This window comes from Stegodyphus dumicola, chromosome 4, assembly GCF_044657685.1.
Source record: "Stegodyphus dumicola isolate Sdum_Otavi_A_Nest chromosome 4, ASM4465768v1".
Lineage (NCBI taxonomy): Eukaryota > Metazoa > Arthropoda > Arachnida > Araneae > Eresidae > Stegodyphus > Stegodyphus dumicola.
In genome coordinates, this window is record NC_140771.1 from 239,335,214 (window position 1) to 239,361,599 (window position 26,386).

General features: G+C 33.8%; 1 protein-coding gene across 1 annotated transcript in view; it reads right to left on the bottom strand.

The window, feature by feature from the left end:
* Positions 1-356: 356 nt before the first annotated feature.
* Positions 357-26,386, bottom strand: part of LOC118200702 (cardioacceleratory peptide receptor-like) — a 264,792-nt gene continuing 238,762 nt past the window's right edge. Inside the window, exon 3 of the mRNA XM_035372663.2 lies at positions 357-7,497. Coding sequence (XP_035228554.1) covers positions 5,957-7,132 — 1,176 coding nt within the window. The 5' untranslated portion in view covers positions 7,133-7,497 and the 3' untranslated portion in view covers positions 357-5,956. The remainder of the gene's footprint in view (positions 7,498-26,386) is intronic.

The window sequence follows — 26,386 nt, forward strand, 5'->3', positions numbered from 1 at the left end:
AGCGTAAATGTAGCCTTCGAACCACTGCTTTATTAAATTCGCCATTTTGAATAAAAACAAAACTTTCAAGCCACAGACGATAATTTCGACATTTAAAAACATAGTACAATTGCAATTACTTCTTTTACAGCAAACGAGTTTTTATTACCGCTCACCAAAACCGTCTAAAAATATGCGAACAGCCTCTGTATAAGAAAATACCGCTGAAGTATTTCTAATAACAAATCTGTGTGTAATGGTGTATTTGAAAATGTTAACTAATATTATATGTTACTTCAGGTTTTGATTCATAATAGTGTTACATATTACCATTTGATTTTAATTGTAGACATGAATATGTATAAAAACAGTTCAGTTATTTATCTTCTTTATTTCAATAATGATAACAACAAGAAACATCAAAAAAAAAAAGGAAATATACAATAGATGAAATAACACCGACAGAAAATTCGCGTGAGCAGATATTAAGAAAGAGAAACAGGATTATGAATGTTAAAAATGTCTAATTACAGAAAAAATGCACATTCTCATTAAGTCCTTTAATCTTAGCACCATTCATTTCCACTTTGTGAGAATCATCAAAGCAGTCTTAACATGAATATAATACAGAGTTGTACATTAGAGGTAACAAAATGCGTACAAGAATACTTTTCAAAGGAAATAAGACAATAAAGTTTTCATCTATACATTTTAACATTCAGAATCTTTATTTTTTTCAGGAAGAGAATTTTCAGAAAAAGCTCTGCAGTATTACATCGTCAGTGTAATCAGATATATATCAGTATTATTAAATACGTATCAAATTCAATAAATATTAAACTGAGTTTGAAAATGGGATAAAAATCGTATTTTCCCACTAGAATTAAGGAAGATTATTACTATATAATTATAGACCATATGTTTCAATTTTTATTGACATTAGTACCGAAGTTTTTATTATTTTACCATTTCCTTATTTATATATGTAAGCATCTCTTATTATTTTCCTTTTTTAACTTTTTTTAATTTTAAGCCTTATTGAACTGAAAGAAACTATTATTCATTCTTCTACGGAACTGTTTCTTAAATAAAAATAAGAAGCATATTCTTATTATCTGTGATATCAGTGGAAACTGTAATAAAAAAAATTATGCCTCATTTTTATCATATGGTGTTATACTTCATGATCAGTATGTACATAAATGTGTTGAAGTTTGAATTGGACATATGATTTCTTGTGACAGCTCTTTTTCCCTAAGAAATTTTACCTCTAAAAATTTAAAACTTTTTAAACACATTGTGCAGTATTGTAGGAATAATTAGAAGCATATTCAGCAGAAGTATAAAGCCACTTTTTGAATTCCTCTATTACATAAAATGCTTTCTAATTTTTTTCAAAATTTATTAAGTAGTTTTTATATTTGTTACATTAGCGTGATCAGAATTTTAATAGCCTAGTTTTTTTCACTTTTCGTTTCTGTTTTCCTCGATCGATGGCCCTTCGTAGGTATTGACTTTGCTCCATTCGTTTCTTTCGATATAAAAAGAAGACGTCACTCCTCTTAATTTGCAATTTCTGTTTCTTTTGCTGAATTATAGCTGTCCAATCGCCCTTCAAATGCGATAGTTTTATTCAAAATTTACTTAAAATAATATTAATAAAATAAATAATGCTGCTTTTTTGTTAATTTGAAACTAATAATCTCTTGCAAAGTGTCAAACATTCTAGCAAACGAAATCTAATGGAACATCAGTGTTATGTGACACTTATCCTATTGGCATGGCAGCAACTTATCCTGCTGCCGCAAACTTGGGTCAAGGTTCGAATTCAGAAAAAGATATGGAAGATTTTGTAGATGAATATAGTTTTTTCGATATGGAGCACTTAAAATACTGTCGAGCCGAAAGTACTCTCGAAACGCTGATAGCTGGGGAAGAAGAAGTTGCTTCATTAGTAGGTAATTAAACCTTGTTACTTCACCGTCACAGAACTGATATAAGTATTTTGTCTAAATTTTATAACTGTTCAGTTTTATGAGAACCTGATAGAACTGATCAATCTCAGAGAGCCAAACACGAATTCACAGTCGGTCAACAATTTCGCTGAGTCAGCTTCACATTCACCACATGCGCAATTTTACCTTTCTCGACTGTTTACGGCTTAAAACCTGTTATTAACGACTACGATAGTGATGACAATTGGGCCATCATAAGAAGGATCCTTTAGATATTAAAAGCTAAGCCAGCGATAGAAGAAAACTGTGTTGGTCGCATTAAAAATCTTCATATTACGAACATCTTTGCGTGTTGGAAATTTCTTCAGCTCTTGAAGCTCAGAAAATAAAGGAGATATATAACATTGGATTCCTGGATACTACAGTATTTCGGAAAATGAGCAAGCCAAGTTCCTGACACAAAAGGCCTTGAAATAGTTACGACCAACATGTTTGAGATCTATTAACGTTCAAATAAGTTGTAAATCGAATAGGTTTTGAAGGAGATGAATTAAACCCATTTGCAAGACAGAGTTAAGATGAAAACAAAAGAACAGGGGGCGTCTCTTGCCGATTTTTAACGAACCATAGCATATAACTGTAGCCCAATTCCATTTCCACAATCGTTTCGAAGACCAGCTTGAACAAACAAAGAACAAAAGAAGCATGCCTGCCGTCTATGATGATATAACATCTTTCTGTGTCATTGTCACCAAATGGGCTGTCATCTTTCGAAATATCATTCAAAAGTAAGTGGGCTATGTTTTTGTAATAAGAGGAATATGAAGTCCAGGAGTATGTGAAGTTAAACATAGAACAGACAAGTCTTCAGATTGCTATACAAACGGGAATCAGAGTTGGGACAATGATAAAAATCCTGCTTGAAAAGCTGGGGAAATTGAATAACTGCGTCAGATACCTACGCAGAACGTTGACACCAGAAGTGAAGAAACATAGGTTCAGATGTTCTCAAAAGCTCTGCTGTTCAAGATGAATGCCGATAAAAATTTGTATTCAGGAGTAGTGACAGCGTAGCTTCAACACTCTGATCCAGAAGACAAACTAGACCATAATAATTGCATGGAAATATTTTCGAAAGAGAGCATATGCGTCTGTAGGATGCTTAAGTGGCTTAGCAGCTCTGCAGGACATTCATTACTTGTGTCACCATACGGTAATGTCCTGGTATGCTTTTTTTTCTCCTGTCCTGTAAACACTCTGTGGATTTCTACAACCTAACAAGTCCGGAACCTAGAAATCAGGAAACACTCTAGGTTCCGTTTTTTGGGAATGGAAAGACAGCACTGCTTATTATTTACATGTTACATTACCACAATAAAGGTATTTATTATGCTAAGGTGATGAGCAACTATGGCAAAGTATGAAGGTTAAACACTGAGAGAAATGCAGCGGAAAATCTTACTTTTGCATGAAAAAGTTCTAGCATACAAAATACAAAACTCAGATTTCCTTGACTGCTGTGAAATGGATTTCGACTTTTCACCCATAGACCTTCTTGTCCACATCGATCGCCTTGGCACCGTCTCTTTATAATTTTGCCTACAGGAACTTCTTTTTGTGTAAACACTGAAACAATATATGCTTGAATCAATTACAAGGATGATGATTTGAAGGACACCATTTGAAATTTTGAAAGCTGTGAGGGCACTTTTTAAATTGGAAACTGATACTTAACGAATCAATGTGTTAAACACATTGAAGTCAAGAAAAACTGTAAAATACTCAATGTAATTTTAGAATTTATCTTGAGAAAGATTTTTTCGCTTATGGGACGTTCAGTGTATGGCAAAGAAATTATCACATAAATGCCTTAAATTAAAATTATGAAATTTTTAAATAAAAGAATTTAACATGCTTTTATTATAAATATGAACTCTTACAGGGTGGGATGGGGCGATCTGATCAGCGTGTTCAAAGTGCATAAGAGTTGCAGGCACCATTTCTCACTGTGGCTGTTGTTTGCCAAGATATAAGGGCGTCCTGGAGGTAAGATACAAAGGTCCCTGACACCTTTATGAAATTCAATTTATCCACGAAGAAGGCAATATTCAACAAGATGGCGGAACAACCATGGGAAAATTTTATTTTAGAGAGCATTCGCCTACTTGCGAAAAGGTCCCAGAATCATTATGAAATTGTTGGGGTGATGAAACGTGAAAATTCCCTGTTTTTATACTATCGAATGAAGCATTAGAACCAATAGCTATTAATATGCGACGAGCTAACAACGGCGCGGTTAAGTGATGCGTTTTTATATCCATTATTTAGCATTTGAGTTTTGGGAGGGGTGGGCGTCATTAAACATTTTCTTGCAGAGCTATTGTTCGTTTGTTATTTGAATTCCGAAACTATGATTAATATTTCACCCATTTGAAACGTTCAGTATCAGGCGATAAGGCTGGCACTCTGGCTACAGAAGCCTCGGGAAATTTATCCAATTCTCGATAGTTTCATCTGCTCCGGTGTACTAGATAGCTTTGTATCATTTTACCATATCAACAACGTTTAAATTTGAGGCTGTATTTTTGAATACCACTACCATGTATTAAGAGCTCCCTTGACCAGGCCTTCCAGGGTATCAGAATGCTGTTACAAAACAGAGTTCTTCCTCAGCGGGAAGAAAGGGCTTTCAAAATGTGTCACATATAATACAATTTTTCAAGAAAGGAAATATGATTTTGTGATATTCAGATACGATACTGTATCAGTCCGTGTTTTTTCTGCAAGAAACTACTAGTCTTTACATGCAAAGAGAACCGACTTTCAACATGAATGCCCATATTCGTATCTGAAATCCTGAGAGTTTGGTTGATGGGTCACCTGAAGTCATAGGTATCCAACGTCATTGAAATGCTGTTTTAGTTGTTCGAAATGTATTAATGATTTATCTTCAAACTTAGTATTATGTCCTACTGTATATAAGCGCTTTTTTTGGTGGATGTAATTGTTATTTAAAATTTATTATTCTTAAAAATTAGTACATTATGGCTTTCTGTAGTAAATTCTTTATTATGCATTGTAAAATTATTCAGACATAAAACTTTTAAATACTTTCCGAATACTGGATCTCCTTCCATATAAAATCCAAGATGGATTCAATTGCATTCTTAAATAATATGACCTTACGAGTTTTAGATATTGCAGGTGTTGTTCAAACTGATTTAATGCTTTTACAGCTAATGTTTAACAAGTAAAAGAACATATATATTTAATATGATGTTACAAGCAGGTTACAAGCAACAACTGGTTTATGATTTGAAGATAATTATGCATGCATGAATACTTTATTATTATTCATGACTTTAGTATTTTACAATGAATGGGCAGACAGCCATTAACACGATCAGACGTATAATTCGTACGTTTACATCGATATCGTCACCAAGGGATGGCTCCAAATGCAGGCCAATGAGCTTTTCCTGCTCTTGTGACACTGAAACTTTGAACGCTCTTGGTTATTTCTTATTTCGCAGTTATTCATAGTATCCACTATACATCTGTTATCTTTTCAAATTCTCTTAACTAGATAGATAACACTCCCTTGATTAAAAACACCGATGTGTATTTAAGAATTAGCCCACCAGCGGCCGAGCGGTAAAGTCGCTGAACACTGGTAGTTCGGTCAGAGGTTCGAATCCCGCGAACGGGCTGGCTGCATGGGCGTTTTCGTGGTTTTCCCCATGTGTAACGTGTATACGAGCCTGTTTCCCTTAGAAAGTCCTCCACGAAGGCATCCCTCCCCTTAGGCAGATAGCCCTCGAGGCTTTGCCATAATCACACACACACACACACTGTATTTAAGAATTATGCCAGTCATCACACTTAGTAGGATTTCTGCTACATCGAGAAAAAAAATAACGTTGCAAGTTATTATATTAATGCTACACAGTTCGTAAATAAAGCTAAAATATTAGTATTTAGTTGTTCAATATTTAAAGAACGATTATAAGCACTGCTGCAGCTCAGAGATATGTTTCTTCGCTTTTCTTGCTGATGTTTCCAGAAGAAACTTTGATCGCTTGTGCTTGAGGGAGCAGACTATGAGTATTGATCTCGTTCCTTGACGAAGTTTTGGATGACGCAGATACAAAAGATGTCGTGTTTCCGGGTCTGTTTGAGGACTTTGGGCATTGACAGTTATTCCTCAGCAGTCGGAAGCATCTCCCAAACCACGTCTCTTTAGACTGAAACATGAGATAGATGTAAGGATTGAAGGCACTGTTACTAGCCGATATTACACCAAATAAGGCAACAATATTAGGATTGAGAAGGCTGGAATCGCCGAAAGCTAGTATCATTTCTTGAATTACATATGGCAGATTGGTGACAATGAATGCCAAGAATATAACAAGCGTCATCTTTAGAGTTTTGCTTTTGGCTCTTGGTAACGACGATGCGCTTTGTTCGTTCGAAGAAAAAACTGATGACTGAGTCCAAATTTCTGCCAGAATTCTGGTGTAAAGACCTAAAAGCAATAAGAAAGGGACGATGAATATGGACAGGAAAACGAATGCCATGTAAATCTGACGCCGATAGTACGGTGACTGCGATGTATAGAAGATTGAGACACAGTAGCTGACAGTTTCAGACTTTTTCACCTCATGGAAAATATAGAAGCATGGTAAAGACGGCAAAAGAGAAGCAATCCAAGCGGCAATTGCGTAAGATTTTGGCATTGGAGTCCTAGAAAAAGGTCTCACTATAGCATTATACCTATCTAGCGCGATTGCTACCAGCATGTAAGTGGACAGGGTGAGAGAATATGTTTGCAAGAACTTCACGATTCTGCAGAAAGCATCTCCTGCCAACCAAATCTTTCCCATAATTTCCCAAATAGTTTGCGATGTCATGGTCACGAGTGTTACAAATAGATCTGCTGCTGCTAAGTTCAGGAAAAGTATTTTAGACTTCGGAAAACGTCTTCTACGAAGAGGCAACAGTTGCCAACACACCATGCTATTTCCTAGAAGAGATATAAAGATCATAACCAGAAGAGTGCATATCCTTGCTGTTCTGTGATACTGAGGGCCAAAGTCTGTAGTATCTTCAACAGGTGGGCTTTCTGTAATCACCGAGTTAACGCAGTGAAGTACATCACTCACTTCGTCTGAATCGTTCAAATATTGAGCAAAATGCATGCTTGTTCAGTACTGTTTTTAACTCAACATTTATGTATGAAAAGCAACTCCATTTTAAAAGCTAATTTCGTAGAGGCTTAGGTATCAAAGAACATTTATTCTTCCACCAGCGTAAGGTAGGTCAGAAGATTTTCTTTCATATCATTTAATCATTTCAAAAAGGATTAATATTCAAAGATTTTTATAAAGAACAGCGTAAAAGTGGGAAGTAAAATCCTAAGATAGAATTTTCTAGTAAGCACGATTTATAAGTATAACCGCACAAAGTCATGTTAATCGTCCATCCATTAAAAATGATTTCTCCAGAGCAAAGATCAGCAGCGCAGATAGTCTTTTTGGGAAGCATCTTGCACAGTTCGTCAGACCTGAAATGAACAAAAATAACGCAAGAGTTAGATTCATGAAACAAATTTTAAGAAGACTATTAACCATTTACTAATTCATCAAAATAATTTTGGTATTGAAATTATATTTTTATGCTATATATCATTATAAGTTTCAGAGTAGAGTGGAAACGTTTTACAACTTTCTGAAAAACATTATAAGAAGAATAACTAAAAACTCGCCCTTTCAAAAGACCTCCAAATGTACACACATGCAAGAACTGCCACTAAAGAATAAAAAGGAAAATCTTACGTGATGATATATTACGATATTCATGATAACAAGTTCCTCAAAATCTTGTTGAGAAGGAATATTAGACAAAATGGAGAGCTGGCGACAAAATAATTGTAAAATTCTCAATGAACGAAGATCTGAGAAAGGATGTCCTAAATTGTCGAGAATGCATTCATCATACTCCGGGACGTTTTGCAATCCTTGATAAATAAGTCTTTAAACCATCGCAGCATACCGTACCCTGTCGTAGGAATTTAGAGAGGACATCAAGATATGCAATGGGCTGCAACATTAAGCACTTATCAGGATGTCTTTGGGATGTATTGGAGGTATCCTGGGATGTTTTGAGGATGTGAATAGCGTCTAATAATAATATTCAGAGGACGGTTTTGTGCTGCATGGGCATCAATTAAGCAGACATTGAAATATACAGATATCATTAACTGAGTCCGAAAGTAACATATTCAGGATAACCCGAGGAGTTTTTTTGGTTTATCAGTAGACATTATGCGAACATTAAAATACCAAAGTTTCCCTAGTTGAGCATGACATCTCCATCTTCAGGATATCGTGACGAGGAAATATTAAAAGAGCCCGTCAGTAACATCTTCGAGATATTCTGATGGAGTATTTTGTGAAACAGCATCTTCAGAATAGCTAGAGGACTCTTTTGTTCTCCATTTAGAATCAAAAGACTGATATAACTATGCTTTATATATTGCTTGGGCATCACAGTCTAAATACGCAGTGAGTAATTTTACACTTCATACTAATAAATTTTCACAGAAGGGAAGTTAATCGCTCAATCGAACATTTGAAATTTGATGTAGCCTTCGCCAGGAAAGAAACATATTCTAACATTTAAACTCTTTATAATTTTGTTACAAAAGTAACATTTATATTGTTTTGTGTAAATATCGAATGGTATGTGATTAAATTTCAAGTAATATTAGTTCGATTTCTTTGAACTACTAAACGGAAGACTTAAATTTTTAGAAGATCGTGATCTTAACCAATCAAAATCTGAGCTCTTGAGAGGACGTATATGGTTTCTGCAAAGTAGCATAATATATAAGGTTTGAAACATTTATGCCATTTCATTTCTTCTCTCGCTAAATGCCAAAGCTTCTTCTGACGTTACATTAATTACAAGCCCTTTAATAATGTATCACAAGGATCCCCACAGCTTTTAATTTTATGTCACTATAAATCAAGCTATTATGTACCTTTCAGGTTAATTTGTACCAACGCTACAAAATGTTTTATCCCCAATAAACCGCTGTTTTATGAATACGTATATATTATTTTATTCAAGCATATTTTTATTAGGAAAGGCCACGGTGTGTGATAAGAGAGGGCAAAAAACAACAGCATTAAATTGTCCTAATGCATTCCGGAAAAATTATTTTTTTGAAAGCGTCCCTGGAAAATATAAAATTCCAAATAAAACTGTAATACAATGTTTTTAGTCCAAAGGAGCTTTGCCCCCGAAGGTACTGTTTTCGCTTTGCGACTTTGCTCTGAATCACTATAAATGTCCGTTTCACTTTTCAAACTGTTGCCACTAAATGTTAGTATCCTGCATAATATTTGAAGAAATTAAATAATGAAAATTCTACATCAATGTATGCTTGTTTTGGAGTAGAAATTCTAACTTGAACTGCAAATTTTTTTAAAAAATCTTTTTAACTGTATTTGGTGTGTTTGGCTTTTAAGTATTTTACAATTTTTGATGAAAGTGTTTTGAGATTTTACGTATTTTAATGAAGTACAGCAACATATCTTTATAATTTAGTAGCCATACTAGAAAATCATGCGGTATTCAAATTACATTTTTTAAATATATTGTAAGAGCACTAAGTGTGAATTCTAATACTAGGGTTTCTGATTTCTTTTTAGTAGTATCAGAAACTGAATACGTTCGCAATGAAAGGAAGTTCTCCTAGAAAACGTCTTTCGGCACTATTTGCATATTATTTCGGTTGTCATTCAAAACAGTCATCGAAGAAACTCGAAATTCCACTCACCATTTCTGACTTTTTTTTTTTTTTTTTTTTTTTTTGTGTGTGTGTGTGATTCTGTTTTTCGATACGAAACCTCCTATCTGTGTCAGATGCAAAATTTCTACAATGCCATTATGCTCAATGCTACGAGATTTCTACAATGCCATTATGCTCAAGCTTTGTAACGTGACTTTTCGATTCGACGTTATTTCGCCAAGATTTTCAGGCCATGATACTCGTTCTTTTATATCATTTCAGTTTCATTTCTATACGTCGTTTTCTTAACAATATGATATCTAACCCAGTTTCCAAGTCAGCTATTTATACTAGCTAGTATAGAAGTACTGTTTTCTGAAATGCATTATAAATTATATTACTATTTTTAAATTCTTAATTTGTAACGAATCAAACGCACATTTTTATGCATTTATTTAGAGATTTGTGCACTATTTTCCAGTCCAGAGGAAAAAAACAACTAATTTTAGAAATCAATTGAAAGTGAAACATTCGAATACAAAACTAGCTGATAAATTTTGCCTAATTTTGAATTTTCATGGGCTATTTGTGTTTCATAACTTAACCAGATGATATTCACAAAAATCTATTTGCGAATAAATGCCACTGATTATCGTTCCGCAGATTTATTCGGCTGGTTAAGAATATTCGGCTTAAGTTTGCAGATGACTTCAGTATGCTTCTCTGTTGATAAAATTCTTGTGTTTTAAATGTTCTATCTGACATCCCTTATTCTAAACTATCTTTCGACACCGCTATTTCCAGGATAATATTGCTTTTCGAAGTGGCAGAAGAGTTATTCTATCCCAGTCCTCCTGAACAGCTTTCCAGAGTCCTGTTAGGGTTTTGGGACAACGTTTGGATAATGCAGTTTTTAAAAGTCCGAAAGCACAAAAATCCATAGGTGACACATCGGGAGATTTAGTAGGGATATCAGTGAAGGGTATGGCTTTGATACCATTTTTTGTTCCATTTCTTTTAGGAAATTTACAGTGGATTTTGATGCGTGACTGCTAGCTTTGTTCTGATGGATTCTCGCAGATTGATGGTACTGTGGGTAATGCGATGGTATTTCATTCAGAAAAATTGCAGATAAAATATGTTCCTGATAGTATTTGGAGTTAATCTTGACATCTTTTTGCACTCTCTTTATTTTTAACTTGCCATTATAAGAAAAACCAGCAACAATCATGAATCCCTTAGAAAAACTTTCTTTCGATTCTTTGAACCATGTACTTAAATTTTTTTCTTCCCTTTTATGATAATAAATGGCTCTTTTTTGTTACAATCATTTAGATACACCCATGCTTCATCTATTGTGACAATTGTTTTCCAGTTTTCTTTGGATAAGTGTTTTTCATATAGAATTCTGCGTTGAGCGATATGCTTTGGAAGAAGACGATGCACATTGCGTTTTTTCGCTTTCTTAAGATTTTAATCAACGTTTATCATTTTGTTTACAGTGGACACCGAGCATTTTAATGATTTTGCAACTGTCTTTTGACTAGGGGGATTTTCTTTTAACATTAAACAACGTACCTTTGCAATAGTCGAAGATGTCCGATTTTTCCTTGGATACTTGTTTGGAATTTTTGACCCACTTGAAGATCCAATTTGACGTTTTGTTTTTCCTTTCTTGTTGAGGATATTAACTATCGAAGCTTTAGATATCACAAAACTATGACTCTCCCATCGTTTTTGGATAACGGAGTATGCATATTTCTCTTCGGAAAGAGCGTAAATGAAGCCTTCGAACCACTGCTTTGTTAAATTCGCCATTTTGAATAAAAACAAAACTTTCAAGCCACAGACGATAAGTTTGACTTTTAAAAACATAGTACAATTGCAATTACGTCTTTTGTAGCAAACGATTTTCATTACCGCTTGCCAAAATCGTCTAAGAAATGTGCGAACAGCCTCTGTATTGCATCTGTTTTAAAAAAATACAATCTATAAGTTTCGGATTACAAAGCAGCAGAACGGTGAGTTTACCATTAATAATACAAAGGAATATTTGGAAATTTAATAAACCGGATGTTTCAGCAAATCTGTTACAAACTTTCAGGAGATCCAGAGTACACCTAAACGACCGAAAAACGCACAGCAATGCATGGTCGGAAAAGCTTTCCTTGCTCGGGTAATGACACAAAACACAAGAAAGGAAGGACATGAACAGGGTGAGAAAAATGTTTATTAGGCTTAGCTCAGTAGAAACCAAGAAATAAGAAAGAAAAAAAAAACACAACCCATTAAAAAATCTGAAATCTTTCAGATTTTATATTACGCCCAAAGGAGAGTTTTTTTTAAACATTTTGTATGTTACCTTTATTTATTAAATATCATATTCTTACCTTTATTTATTAAATATCATATTCTTCGCACTTAAATCATAAAATTCAATTCAACAGCAATATCAAGAAATAAATTAAAAACAGCATATCTTTAGCATTTCCGATACACCATCTTGCGCGCTGGAGATAAGATTTTTTTTTTCCGTACAGTTTTGCCATTGCTCGCTTTCAAGTTATTGAATTTCTTAATCGAAACTCCTAAATGCCTTACAAAATATGAAATAGATTAATTAAAAAAAATTCTAAATTTGAGCTTTCAGATGCCCATATTCTAGTGGAGGACAACTTATTGAAAATTTTATGTCTCTAGGTACCGTTGTTTTTTCGTAGTCCGAGAAACTTACATACATTCGTGCAGATTCTTCATAATTTAATTTCTTTAAATATTATGCATGTCTGTAATATTTAGTGGCAACAATTTGAAATGTGTACCAACATTTATAGTGACCCGACGCAAAATGCCAAAACTAAATTAATAGCTCCTGTGGACTGACGCCCTTTGGGCTAAAAGAGAACAATCGTCATTAAATATGATAGAGGAAAGGAATTTTTCTATGACGTTAAAAAAAGACTGAAATGGCTCAGTTTTTAGTATTCTCGACGCAAATACCTGCAGAAGGAGAGAAGAGATCTAAAATGGTACCATTTTTACTGTCATTTCCACAAAGCTTGAAATAAGAAAAGCTGAAATAGGACATCACAGTTTATTACTATGAAATTGTCTGCTTATGATCACACTTTTCTAAGCAGTTAATCTTCTCTTATGATGGGGTAATTATCTGCTGTCACGGATTCGAAATCTCAGCAATAAAGCGATGTACAATGAGAAAATAAAAAAAAAGGACAGTTCTATATTTCCCGTTCTACTGAGCCAATTGACGAAATTCAACTTACGTTTTTCATGTCTGGAAAGCGTGACTTAGGATATATATTAGAATTAGATATAGCAATTTTTTAACATAGGTATTTTGACACAAAATCTTGCTTTTTTTGAAACAACATACCAGTATTTTTCCTTATTTCAACTCCACGACTCAGATTATGCCAAAGTGCCACATTTTGTCAAAATCGCACGAGTCGTTTTTAAAAAATTAGCTCTGAAAAATTTTAGCTTCTCCATGTTAATTGAATTTGGTATATATTTATTAATATCTCTCTTTTTATTAAACTTCTTTGATTCCTCCCTTCACATTTCGAAATTTAAGTTCATTCCAAATCAAATTCGCCCATTTTTTATGATTTAGTTTTAAAATTTGTATTTTAAAATAATTTTTATATGTTTTTCGAAAACATTTTGAATATATATCATATAAGATTTTTACCATCATTCAACAGACCAATTTTACCAATTTTTACCAAATTGTTGAGGTAGATGTATTTTTAGTACATCTGCAAAAAATTAGAGTTTTTTTTATTCAAATAATATATATATTACAGCGTTTTGAAATTTGGCATATTTGTTATAAGCGATAATAAGGCCAAATGTAGTTTCACACTTTATTAAAATTATTTGAAAGTTTGAACGATGGACCTTTTTTTACCGCTCATGCACAAAGAAAAACGGCAAAGGAAAATAAACTGTCCTCTAAAAGTTAAGGAACAGCATGTTTTTCGAAGCTCATCATTACAAAAATATCAGTAACATTTAAATTCACAGTTTATATGCATGATAGGAATAAAGTTTAAGAAAATCTAACCAGAAACGATAGCTAGTACTTCTATTTTATCGAAATCAATACTTGAGAGTTGGAGAAAAAGGGCAAACGTTTTGTTCACGAGTGTTGATAATTGATTGTTATTAGCAGTTTCGTTGACAATATCCAGGAGAGTCTATCAATGTCCAGGTGAAGTCGTCTGCCCGATTTGTTGAGGTAGCGGGCGATCGGAAGGATGGAAATGGGGGATGTCACAAGCTAATGCTCGTAGGTCTCTCCATGTCTCACGCAGTTTAGTGCAGCGACTATGGAATCAGTTTAAATCCGAGGATTATGTATCTAGAAGACATGTTCCAGGCAAACCAAGAATACAATACCTTTTGGAAACCGTTATTTAGCCCTTTCGGTCCGAAGGAGGAGCGACATTACTGTGCTTGAGCTCATCACAGATCATTTAGTGGCCACAGAAACAAGAATCTCAGCTACTACAGTGGGCAGACGTCTGCACTATACATGCCTGTATGTTAGACGACTAGTTATTTGTGTCCTCTTGCCCCGAGGACACAGAGGTGCCCGTTTGTGTTGGGCAGGAGAACACGTCTCCTGGACCACTCAACAATGGGCATCTGTTCTCTTCACAGAATAATCCAGGTTCACACGGGAGAGCAATTTAGATCGTCTGCTGATCTAGAAGGAACAACGCACAGATACAACCAATCTCACATTTTGAAATGACACAGTTATAGGAGGTGGTGGGATAATGGTTTGAGCTCGGATCTTTCACTGTGGTTACAGTGACCTGCATGTGTTCCACGAAAGAACTTTGGCCAGTGTGAGTTATCGAGACGAGATGCTTGATCAATATGTCCGCCCATATGCTGCTGCTATTGGTTCTGGATTTCTTTTGATGGACAACAATGCGCGACGGCATCGGGCTCAGGTCGATGAAGAATATCTTGAGGGTCACCGTATGGAGCGTGTGGAATGACCACCTCAGTCCACAGACCTGAATCTAGTAAAGCACCTTTGGGACTACCTTGGCAGACAGGTTGCTGGTTTAAATCCTCCTCCAAGGTGTTAGATGATCTTGAACAAGGATTACTCATTGTCTGGTCGTTGCTTCCCATTTCACTGACCGACAACTTAATTGACTGTATGGAACATCGTTGCTACCAATGTATTGCAGCTAGAGAACACGTATTCCGTATCAGAACCCATTTTTGTAATGTTATCACCTCATTTTCTCTCAAAAAACTATAATATACTATTTCTTCAAGACTGGATTTCTCTGCCAAGAGTTCAATTTTTTGTTATAATTCATGTTTGTGTTGAACTTTAGAAACATTCTATGTCGCATTCATTAAAGAACTTGTAGAGACATTAGGTATTATTTTGAAAGCAGGCAAGATGAAAAATTAGCAACCGCCTTCGCCGGGAATCGAACCACGGGTCTCTGGAATACCAGCCCAGTGTGCTGATAACTACACCACGAACGCACGCTAAGAAGGCGGGGAGAAATACCTTATATACTTCCCCTTTTAAAAGGCGACTGGGGTTTTTAGAGGACCCAAACGCCAAATCCTGGGTGTGTAGAATCCTCATCCAACACCCTTTTAGTTCGGGCGCCACTGTAGAGTCATTAGAATTTTTGGAAGCAGGCAAGATGAAAAATTAGCAACTCCTTCGCCGGGAATCGAACCGCGGACCTCTGGAATAACGTCCAGCGTGCAGAACCGCTACACCACGAAGGCAGGCCAGGAAAGCGAGAGAAATACCTTATAAACAGTTTAGTGAACATGTCCTTTATATTTCTGGTGTCTATGTTGCTTCATTCTGAAATTAGACACAAAAAACATACTGTTCCTCAACTTTTGATGGGCAGTGTAGATTGCTATAAATTTAAAAGTTCGCCTAGTTTTGAATTTTGTCAATCGACCCAGTAGAACGGGAGATACAGAACTGCCCTCTCCCCCCTCCTTTTTTTTTTCGCAGCCTACATCAAGCATGCCCTTACGAAAATGTTTGTAGAGGCTGTTAAAGCTCTATAGAAATTCCTATAGGAATTTATAAAAACATTTTCCTTAATATTTAAGCTTTCACAAAATGATAAGATTATCAGCAACTTAACAACAAACAAATAAGATATCTTGAACTGTGCCAACCTAATGAACGCATATACACTTTTTTTACTTGTACAGCTTCTGATTAAATTAAGTTGAACTTGCTACTGATAAGAAATTAGAGCACCGATAAATTGGGCGAGTGCGAAATTAAGTTATTCAAGCTTGATATTATAACCTCCGAACTGATTCGATAAAGGGAGCTGAGTTACAATGCGAAAACAAAATTGAACTTTTGCTCTTATTAAACGCGAGTAATAACTACAGTAACGATAACTTAAAATAAATTGTATTACATTAAGTAATTTCGAAATTTCAGCTTTCTATTCTTAATACATCATTTCGGTTTAACATTGCGGTTTTCAATGAATGTGCATGCCTTACAGAAGATGACTGTTTGTAATGTTAAATATTAGCGCCGATTTATGTTTTCAGAAAGCTTTCTGTTTTTTAAGATGAACTCCAGGCAAGGTTTTACTTTATTTATTATCAAAATATGCACCATTTGTCCCTATAGATGTTCTCAATAAGCGATGTTCAATGGTTAATCATACAGGTTGAAAAGAAATGTCTGTATTTGAGTGCATTTGAAAGCTCACTGCGCTTTGTTCAGTTTCAGTTGTGTACTGGGACGTTTGTTAAAATTTTACAAGTATTTTATATATTTTTATTACTATATTTTATTGAATAATTTGTTAATTATTCTTTGCAAAAATATTTTCTTTCGAGCTTTTCTCAACGTGTTCGCATTCTGTAATATTTTCGAAAGACGATCCTTTTAAGTTTTCAGATGATTTAACTTAACGGTCCTTTTCCCGTGCACCGAATAAAGCTCGGAGAAATATCCACAAATACTTTTGGAAACCAGTCTTTATAAACGTCTAGCATATCCCCTAACACGCATATTTAGAAAAGCCTGATTAATCACTAATTGTATACATTTTTCATCTCTCAAAACATCTTCATTACTGTATGGAGCGATTTAAGCAAATTCGTGTCAACTACATAGTGATGCACGAAACGTCTTAATAATCCAAAAACACATAAACCTTTTATTATTATATACTGATTGTTAAAAACGTGTATTCGGGTATTTTTGCTCATGGGAAATCCGTTAATATCAGGCGATGTCAGTAGTGGTTGTCAGTATTGCGGATAACGACTGGTTGAGTGAAGAACAAGAGGTGAAACATGTTATGTTTGTCGAAGAAGTGAAGAATTTAGTAGAAACATAAACATTTAGTAACAAAATTCCTGTACAGTGGTACATATTTGCCTCCTTAGTGACAGATTCTGTCATCAAGTGAAAGACACTGGCTGTCTGCTGAAGAAGAATAAATGACACCCATGAAGTGTCTTCACACCCGAAAACAGCAACAGGCTTCCATTATACACCCAGTGGTTCATGGCAAACGAAACCTGCCTCGCTGCAAATATTAGTCCTGAACTCCTGTAGGATTGTTAGCTAGTCCTACTGTTAGTCCTGAACTCCTCAGGCGATAAGTGCTGCTATACCGTGTTCCACTTGTTCTTGATAGTAAGATTTTAAAATGCCTAGAGCGAAACATTTCGGGACATGAATTCAGTTGAAGATCTTGCCTCAGTAACGAAGTATCTATTACAGGACGTGAGATTCGAAAATTATGTTTTCTTTTCGAAATATGTTTTCTGTAGTGATAAACGCCACAGTTTTTGCGTTAAAATTGCTCCCTTATTTTTTGGCAATATCTAAAAGAAAAATGTAGAAAAATGTGAAAAAGTAATCATACATCAAGTAATCATACCGTAAGTGAATCATACATCAGTAAAGAAGAAACCCGTTGCGAGGCTTAGAAAAATTCCAATAGTAGCGATGAGGAAGAGTCGATATTCTTCAGAAAGATAATTCTAATAGAAATACATCTTTAGATTCTGATTCAGATACTGATAAATGCAGTGACAATAAATGTGCCGTAGACATTACTAATCATATTTTGCAAGAACTACTTGTTTAGGAAGAAAGAAAAGTTCATAATTCAATTTATTAAAAGGAATTAATTTAGTTGTTGGCAACAATCATTTTCGTGCCTTCCTTTCACCATTCAATAACTATTTTGTTTTCAAAATACCTTTTTTATCTCGTAGGTACTCATAAGTGTCACCCGAATAAGGACGACTCGGTCCGGTCAGAAATTTTGTCGTCACCGGAATACGGATGACGCGGCAGTCAAAGTGTTAACCTCGAAATACAATTTTGCGTTCATTCATTCTCAGTGCGATGTTTCACGTTTCATTCGAGTCTGTTGTTTGATAAAATGCAATTCTGTAAATGTTGCTGCTATTCGGCGAAATGTAAGATTTTTGTCTTTCAAATTTAATCTGTCCGTTATTGATTAGCAAATTAAGTTATTCGAAAGCAGAAGATAAAGTTCTTAAGAATTTAATTTTTACTTTTTAATCCGATCTATTTCAATATAAATGCTTTGAGTTCATGATAGAATATGATTAAAAACACTGAATATTTTTATATAATGACATTATATATTTTTCATTTTTCAAATAGACAGGTGATGTGTAACGTTCTCATGTTAGTATAAATGTCTATTCATCTAACATGCTATAAAATGCTCCTTTACGTGGAATATGGGAATGTTGATGATATTCTGAGAATAATATTCTACCTGCGATATGGCTATTGTTATTGTGACTCATTCTCATGATCTGAATAAGCTCCACATCAGGTTCCTTCCTGTTTTTCTGACTGATCCATGACATTTCCACATGACATGAAGATGGTCCACTCAGGTTTCTGCTCGTTATTGTGACTGATGTTCCTGATCTCAAGGGGATCTACACCGGGTTTCTTTCTGTTATGTCACCTGATTCTCCTGATCAGAAGATAATCTGCATCAGGTTTGTTTTCGTTATCTTGATTGAACTTCCTGATTTTAACATGATCTACATCAGGTTTCATCTTGTTCCTGCTGTCACTGAACCTGCTAATTTGAGCATGGTCTAGATAAGCTCCATGAATTTCCTTTGATCAAGAGGAAGAGAATTACTTTTATCTTTGGCTATGTACTTGGGTACCTCGTAGGTGATATAAAGACTTTGGTAGGCTCCATCTAATTTTGCTGGAGAGCACACAAGAGAATAATATGAGAGTCTCTGTCTTCTCTTCTCCTACCATCAGCCTCTCGAGGTGGCTGTCAACTCGACGATATTTTAAGCGTTCCCATTACGCAAAAAACTTTACAAACATCCGTGCCTTTCTCCGGGTTTCGAACGCATAACAACAACGATATGTTTGCCAGCTCCGTTAATAATAATGCGAATCAGGCAGGAGGGAAGCTACTTAAGATTAGCTAATGGAGCTATGGCATGGCCACCTCCCAAAAAAAGGAAAAGAGAATGATATTAAGAAGCAGACAGCTTCCAATTTCTAGATTTCTGTTAACGACTCTCAGATTCAATAAGCTGTTCGAAGGTTACAACACCTATCAGCTGCTATGAATCACTTAGCGGTCCTGAATGTCATTCAAACGTTCGCCCTACGAAAGTGTTCAGATTGCATAGCTATACTTTTGCGATACTTCACTGACACAGTACCGGGTTACGTTCGACCTCAATGTCACATATCACCTTGAATGGCATTGAAGTCTTGTAGCGTCGCACTTACTATCTGCGTTAATAAATGGTAGGCACAAGCACATTAAGGAGCAAGCCCAAAAGAAGTTTAAATGTTATATATTTTTAATTTTCATATAAAATGTTATTCATTGTCAAAAGGCACAGGTTGTAGAGAATAAAAGAGTCTGGGAGTGAAAAATATTTGATAGTGACATTTTCAATTACTAAGAGATTGTGCTTTTGCCTGAAGAAGAATGCGAAATTTTTGAATAATTTTCTCAATTAGTTGATTATTACACAACAAAAGCATACGTAAGGAGCGACAGAATTTATTTCCCAATACCGTTATTCAATCTCAAGTAATAAAAATGATACATTAATGTAAACGTTATATCAAACTAGAAAGCCCGGCGGTCATACGAAATGACCGCTGTTCTAGATATTATAAATTGATTATAAACAACAGATGATTGCTAATGCAAACAAATGTTTACGTTCCCCCCGACACGCTCAATTTGCGTTCAGTAGTAAACGATTTCAAAAGCAGATGATTGCCAATGCAAACAAATGTTCACGTTCCCCCTGACACGCCCAATTTGCGTTCATCTGAAAATTCAGTTTAAAATACAATGTCGGAATAAAATCGGGCAAAATTTTAAATGCTTTACGCGAAAGGATATTTAGCATAGGAGTTTGGGTAAACCTACCTGATGAGATGCACGACGCACAACTCGTTAGTTGGTTTCGTCTCCTTTAATTTCTCAACGTTTGCAAGTTTCTAGGTAATTCATATGTAAATATAGTTAAATGCATAATGAGCAACAATTGTATGAATTAAAAATATTTAAATGTTTTTAAATACCATGATAATTTAATTAAAACAATGATAACTTCATGTATGGTATCAGTGTATATGGACTATTTGAATGCCGTGGCAATTTCACCTCATTGGCTAGTACAGTTACGCAAGCAACCAATAAACTATCGGCGACAAACAGACACTTAAGCCGCATATTATAAAACTGATGTATTCTTTGTTTAAAAATTGTAGCTGAAAATTTTTATGATCACCGGGAACTTTGATACAGAGTGATTAATAGCTACATAATAGGAAATTTTATTCGAACATCCGGAAAGCATAAAATACTTTTATTATATTTTATAATAATTATTATAAAAAACACTCCATAGAATAGATTATTTATTTTAAAATAAGGCACTGTACAATTTTGACTCTGAGATCATGAATTTATTATTAAAGTATAGCTTGGATTTAACGATACTTTTCGAGGAATTTTCCTCTGAAATCCCGATATTGGATTAAAAACTTTTTCCAAATTTTTGTTACAAAATAATATCTGCAGGATGCTTTGATCTGTTTCATTCGTTTAACGTTCTTCAGTGTTTAGCAGCTTAACCTGTCATCCTCGCTTTTGTTCCTCCGCTTTTGTTGCCTGAATAGTTTCGGATTTTCTTTTAAAGTATAAATTCTTGTGTAATCTGTTTCTTAAAAGAAGAATGAAACAAACTTTCCTGGATAAGTTTTTATTGAAAAACACTTAAAATGAAAGTGAGAAAATAAAAAATTAAACCAGATACCTTGCACATAAATATAATGCAAAAATTAAACTTTATAACACCAACTTATTCCTTTACATTTCCTTTTGTCTATTTTTATTATGTTTTATAAAGCTTTTATTAGTTTTCTATACTCTACATGAGAACTTTTTTTATTAAAAACTCAAATAGTTATTCAGAGATGTGGAACGGATTAATATTATTTAAATTCATTTCAATGGGCAGAATTGTTTCAGGAGACGAATAGATTAGCTTACTAACTCGATCACGGAAAGAATTAAACTCGTATACTGAGGTACTGCTGTATTTGTTTAAGACCAGTCAATCATTGGTAAAATAAATGTCGAGCAAGTACTTTTGTTTGTATGATGTATAGCGCTAATGGCGCATACATATACATAATGGCAATATCCAATAGAAATAAAACAGAGCCATGACATCGTCATTCGTTTTCTAGTAATTTTTTTTAAATTTAAGAAAAGAAAGGGAAAACTCTTCATGTTACACAAATTATGCCTCGCAGATGTAAGAAAATAACTCGATAAAAAAGGCTATAGAATACAATAATAAAACATAATACCTAGCTCAGAAAAGAACAAGGAATATATAAAATAATACAGATACTGCTATAATAGGAATATTAAATATACTATATATAAAAAAACTATGATACTAAAAAATAAATAAAAATAATGATATAAATAAGAATATAGTAATAAATAATAATAATAATATAGTAGTAATATAGTAATAATAATAATAAAATAATGCATGAAAAATAATACTAATACAAATGAGATACGATGAAAAAATAATTTAATATATTAATACATGACGTAATCATCTCTACACATAATAAAAGAAAGAGTCTGTGTGTAATAGACCCAGGACTACGAAATTTGGTACATAGGGTGCATCTAGACACGAGCCAGTGCACCTCGAAGCAATTTTTCAAAATTCGAATCATATTTTTTTTAATTTTATCTTTTTTGATAAAATCTCATCATTTTGAATAGTTTCATTTTTTTAGAAATGTCGTTTTGGCACCAGTTTTTCATTCAATGCTTTGTATACTGGGCTGATGACTGTTGAAAATATGAGATAAAGTGCTGATTGCTTTCTTTTGACTTTTGGACACGCAACACACACATCGCAATCTTCTTGTTCTGACGTGCATATGTCTCGCGAGGCACAACATAAAGAATTTTGTTTTTTTCCCCTCTCTCTCTTTATTAGCTAATGGCAAAGAGGTTTCTATATTTTGAATTGTGTCATCCATAAAGCACAATTTTAATTGGTTATTGCTTTCTGACGATAGTTTCATTCTTTTAGAAACGTGGATTTGGCAACAGTTTTCCGTTCATTGCTTTGGATACTGGACTGCTGACTGTTTTCTCTTGAAAATATGAGTTTTATTGCTTATATCAGTGTAATCTTTTTATATTATGTTTTAATTATATAAAAATTTTGCATGATTTATTTTTAGGAAACAAAGTTCTTAACTTCCTTTATACCATTTGAATTCTTAAGATTTTGCAACGGGAAATTAGTTAAATTATTTATTAGGATAATTAATATTTGTATTAAGGGATATTGCGTATTTCATTGTAAATGTTTTAAATGCAATACATTTTTATTAAAATTTGTGTTTTTTTATTTTCATAAAACTGTTCTGCAGAGTGAAATTCTGTGCAGTTTTTAAATTTAATGTTTGGTGTTCCCTTTAGGCATTTTCCGGTACATTTAACAGCCAGACGAAGGCTGGTCTCGTAGCGGCTAGGATATAGATAAAATATAATAATAATACAAAGCTACATGAAAAGATAATAACGAAATAATTTATAAAAATTCTAATACTAAGATTAAACCACAAATAAAGTTGCATAATACAGGAAACGTTTCAGAACTCCAAGATCGGAGAAGAAAGGAGACCAACAAACAAAGAGATGCCTAAACTCACCTTAAATGTAGTTTTTGTACTTGCATATAACTTGCAGGTCATTAAAATATTCTACAGTAGGGTCTCCACCTTTTTGCCCCTAAGAGCACATTCTAAAATATCTGTTGGACGGCGGGGACCATTTAGTTTTTTAAGGTGAGTTTATAGTATGATAGAATTAATAATACATACACATAAAAAAAGATCGGTCGCATTTCACTTTGTGCTGGTAAAATGAGAAAACTTTCACGTAGAATTTTATTGAAAACCAAAACATTTTTATTGTGATCGTACAGCGGCGGGCACACGCTGAACTATCGGCTGGCGCCATGGTGCCCGCGGGCATAGGGTTGAGAACCCCTGCAACATCACCCACTGGCCCCGCGATATTAAAATGCAGTAAGAAAATTCTAAAATTCCATAACCAATTAAAATTTGAGTTAGTTTATAATCCAGTTAAATATGCTTACTCTTAAAACATTGAAAAACGTTACTCTAGTATTATTATCCTATCATTTACTCTTTTTTATGCTTTTTCTCCTCCTCAAGTTTGCCAACTTTCCTTTTGCCAGTGTTGTCAGTTACGTAGAACCTGTTATTTTACTGTTTTAATGTATTTTATCTAAAACACAAAGTAAAAAAACTTTGAGTATTTTGAAGGGAGAAAATGTGGATAGCATTAACGTTTCAAATAGTAGTTATAGATAAAATATACCGTCATTCATCTTTACAAAAAAAAGAGGCTCTAATGCCTTTATACGCTTTGTATATTAAGCTATTTTCTCCGAAATTCTATACAAAAAAAAAAAAAAAAAAAAAAAAAAAAGTCAAAATACTAAATTCAATAGCGAAGTGACACATGTTGCTCATGGGACAAATGTCAGTAATTTTCTAATTTTCACGCAGGGACTTCAGAAGCAGCCGGCATTTGCATGACCAAAATGTTTGGAATAATTGACATCTCATCTTCAAAAGAAAATTAATTTCGTTTAAAGCATGTGATTGACTGTGACTGGAAAACTAATAACTTAAAATGAATTCGTAAGGTATTTTTTTCATAAATGTGCGTTTTGCTGTTTGAAAGGCAACGGGGAGTGGCGGAGAGTTTAAAGAACGTAATAAAAGTGTTAGTGTATGGAATTCGAAATTCACGCATAAAAATATTCGACTGGAGACACATATAAGCAATGTATTATATAAAATCTGGTATATTAATTTAATGAAAGTACTTTAAATATTTTCTTTTGCTTCGGGTTTTAATCGAAGTAAGTGGTCTCGCTTTTGTGATGTGCAGTTCATGAATTAACATAATAAATGTTTTATTTAGTACATACGAAAAATATGAAGATACACGACCAAATAATTTAGTTTGTATCAGCCATAATCAATGTTAATGTTAATACTTAATGTTGAATCGTCAAAATATTTTCATTTATGTCGAAAACGTTTTTAGCCCAAAAGAACTATTAATTTCGTTTTGGGATTTTGCGTGGAAACCTTTAAAGGTCTGAATCAGTTTCCAAATTGTTGCCACCAAATATTAGCGCCCTGTATTATATTTAAAGATATTAAGTAATGAAGAATTTGCATCAATGTATATGTGTTTCTCGGATTGTGATAAGACAACGGTACTTAGAGCCATCTAGTTCTGCAATAACGTACGTCTCCACCCCGAATATGGGCATCTGGAAGCCCAAATTTCGAATTTGTTTTATTATCTGTTTCATATTGTAAAGCATTTATGAGTTTTTGATTAAGAAACTCAACGATTTTAAAGCGAGCAATAGCAACACTGTACGGAAAAATAGCATTTTTATCTCCAGCGTACGAGACTGCGTATCGGAATTTCTAAAGAATGGGTGATTTAAAAATTATTTTGCGATATTGCTGTTGAATTGAATTTTATGGTTTAAGTTCGAAGAACGTGATATTTAATAAATAAAGGTAACACGCAAAATGTTAAAACATCCCTTTTTTTTGGTAATATAAAAATCTGAAAGTTTTCAGATTTTTTATTTATTTATTTATTTATTTATTTATTACAAATTAGTCTGTATAATGATAGTCTAGAATTTCACTGCTTTGTATCAGCTCTGTGATAAAACTTGTAAAGGAGTTTTATTTTTATTTACATCTTGCTCATAACTATTTCCGTTCCATAAAATAAAAATCTGATGTGTGCACCACATGACTTCCTTGTACGGAATATTAAATTATACGCATTTTTTCTTGCAATTCATTTAAACTTATTGGATTGAATTAAATCTACTTCGCTGACAACGCATAAACCACAATAGAATAAATGCATTCTTTAAAATTCACTCTAGTATTTGTTTACCATAGCGACACTCTGGCGCTAGATTCCCTTAACAGTATTATATTTCGTTCATATTATAACTCATAATGCACAAAATTTATATCATTTAAAGAATAGAATTATCTAATCGTTGCCACATGTTCTATTCAAATACTATAATAAAGCTAGAATGATATATAAAAGAAATTAAGCAAACGAAACAAAAAAGAAACAGTTTTTCACAGACGATTGAGTATTTTTCATTCAATTAATTCAGTTCTCACTTCGCGAGAAGGCAAAAATACAAAAAAACTCAAAATATCTATATTAATAATTACGAAGCAAATCTGAAACACTTATTTCCTGGAAAAAATTCCAGAAAGGAATAAGCATTATTTAATTGGCAATAATAAATGAAGGCGTCATCTTTGTTGTTGCCAAGCTAAGTTTCTCTATATTGGCAACAAATCCACTAGTCTGCTGTTTCAAATGTAAACAATCAATGGCCGTCGTCAAAAAAAAAAAAAAAAAAAAAAAAAAAAAAGGCTTAGCGGCACTTAAACAAGTTTAAAATTTTTGATAATTCTAAAGATATTGCACACAGATTTACTAAAGGCATAAAATCCTTAACCGGAAGATAAAAACAACATAATTCAATCATTCTTAAAGCAAAAAATGTACAATTTACAAACATATAAAAGTGAAGAAACTGAGATCACCGAGCCGGGTAACAGAGTGTATATATTTATAAATATATTTATATACGTTTGTTGTCGCCGATTGCAACCAAACTACGAGGTGAACATCTACATGTTATAGTAGTCTTATATACAAAATTTCAACGTTCTGAGGCTACTCGAGATACGTACGTACGTACGTTCGTTCGTACAGACGCCACGAAAAATTCTCTTCAGAATTCATTTTAAAGCAGTTTTTTTGTTTTTTTTGGAGGAAAAAAGTGTTTTATTCTGTCCTTACGTACAGGTATCACTCAAAAACATCGTTAAATTGCATTTGAAAGCGGTCAAAGTGGATATTTTTGTTGAAATATGCTGCTTGAAGCTTTTCGC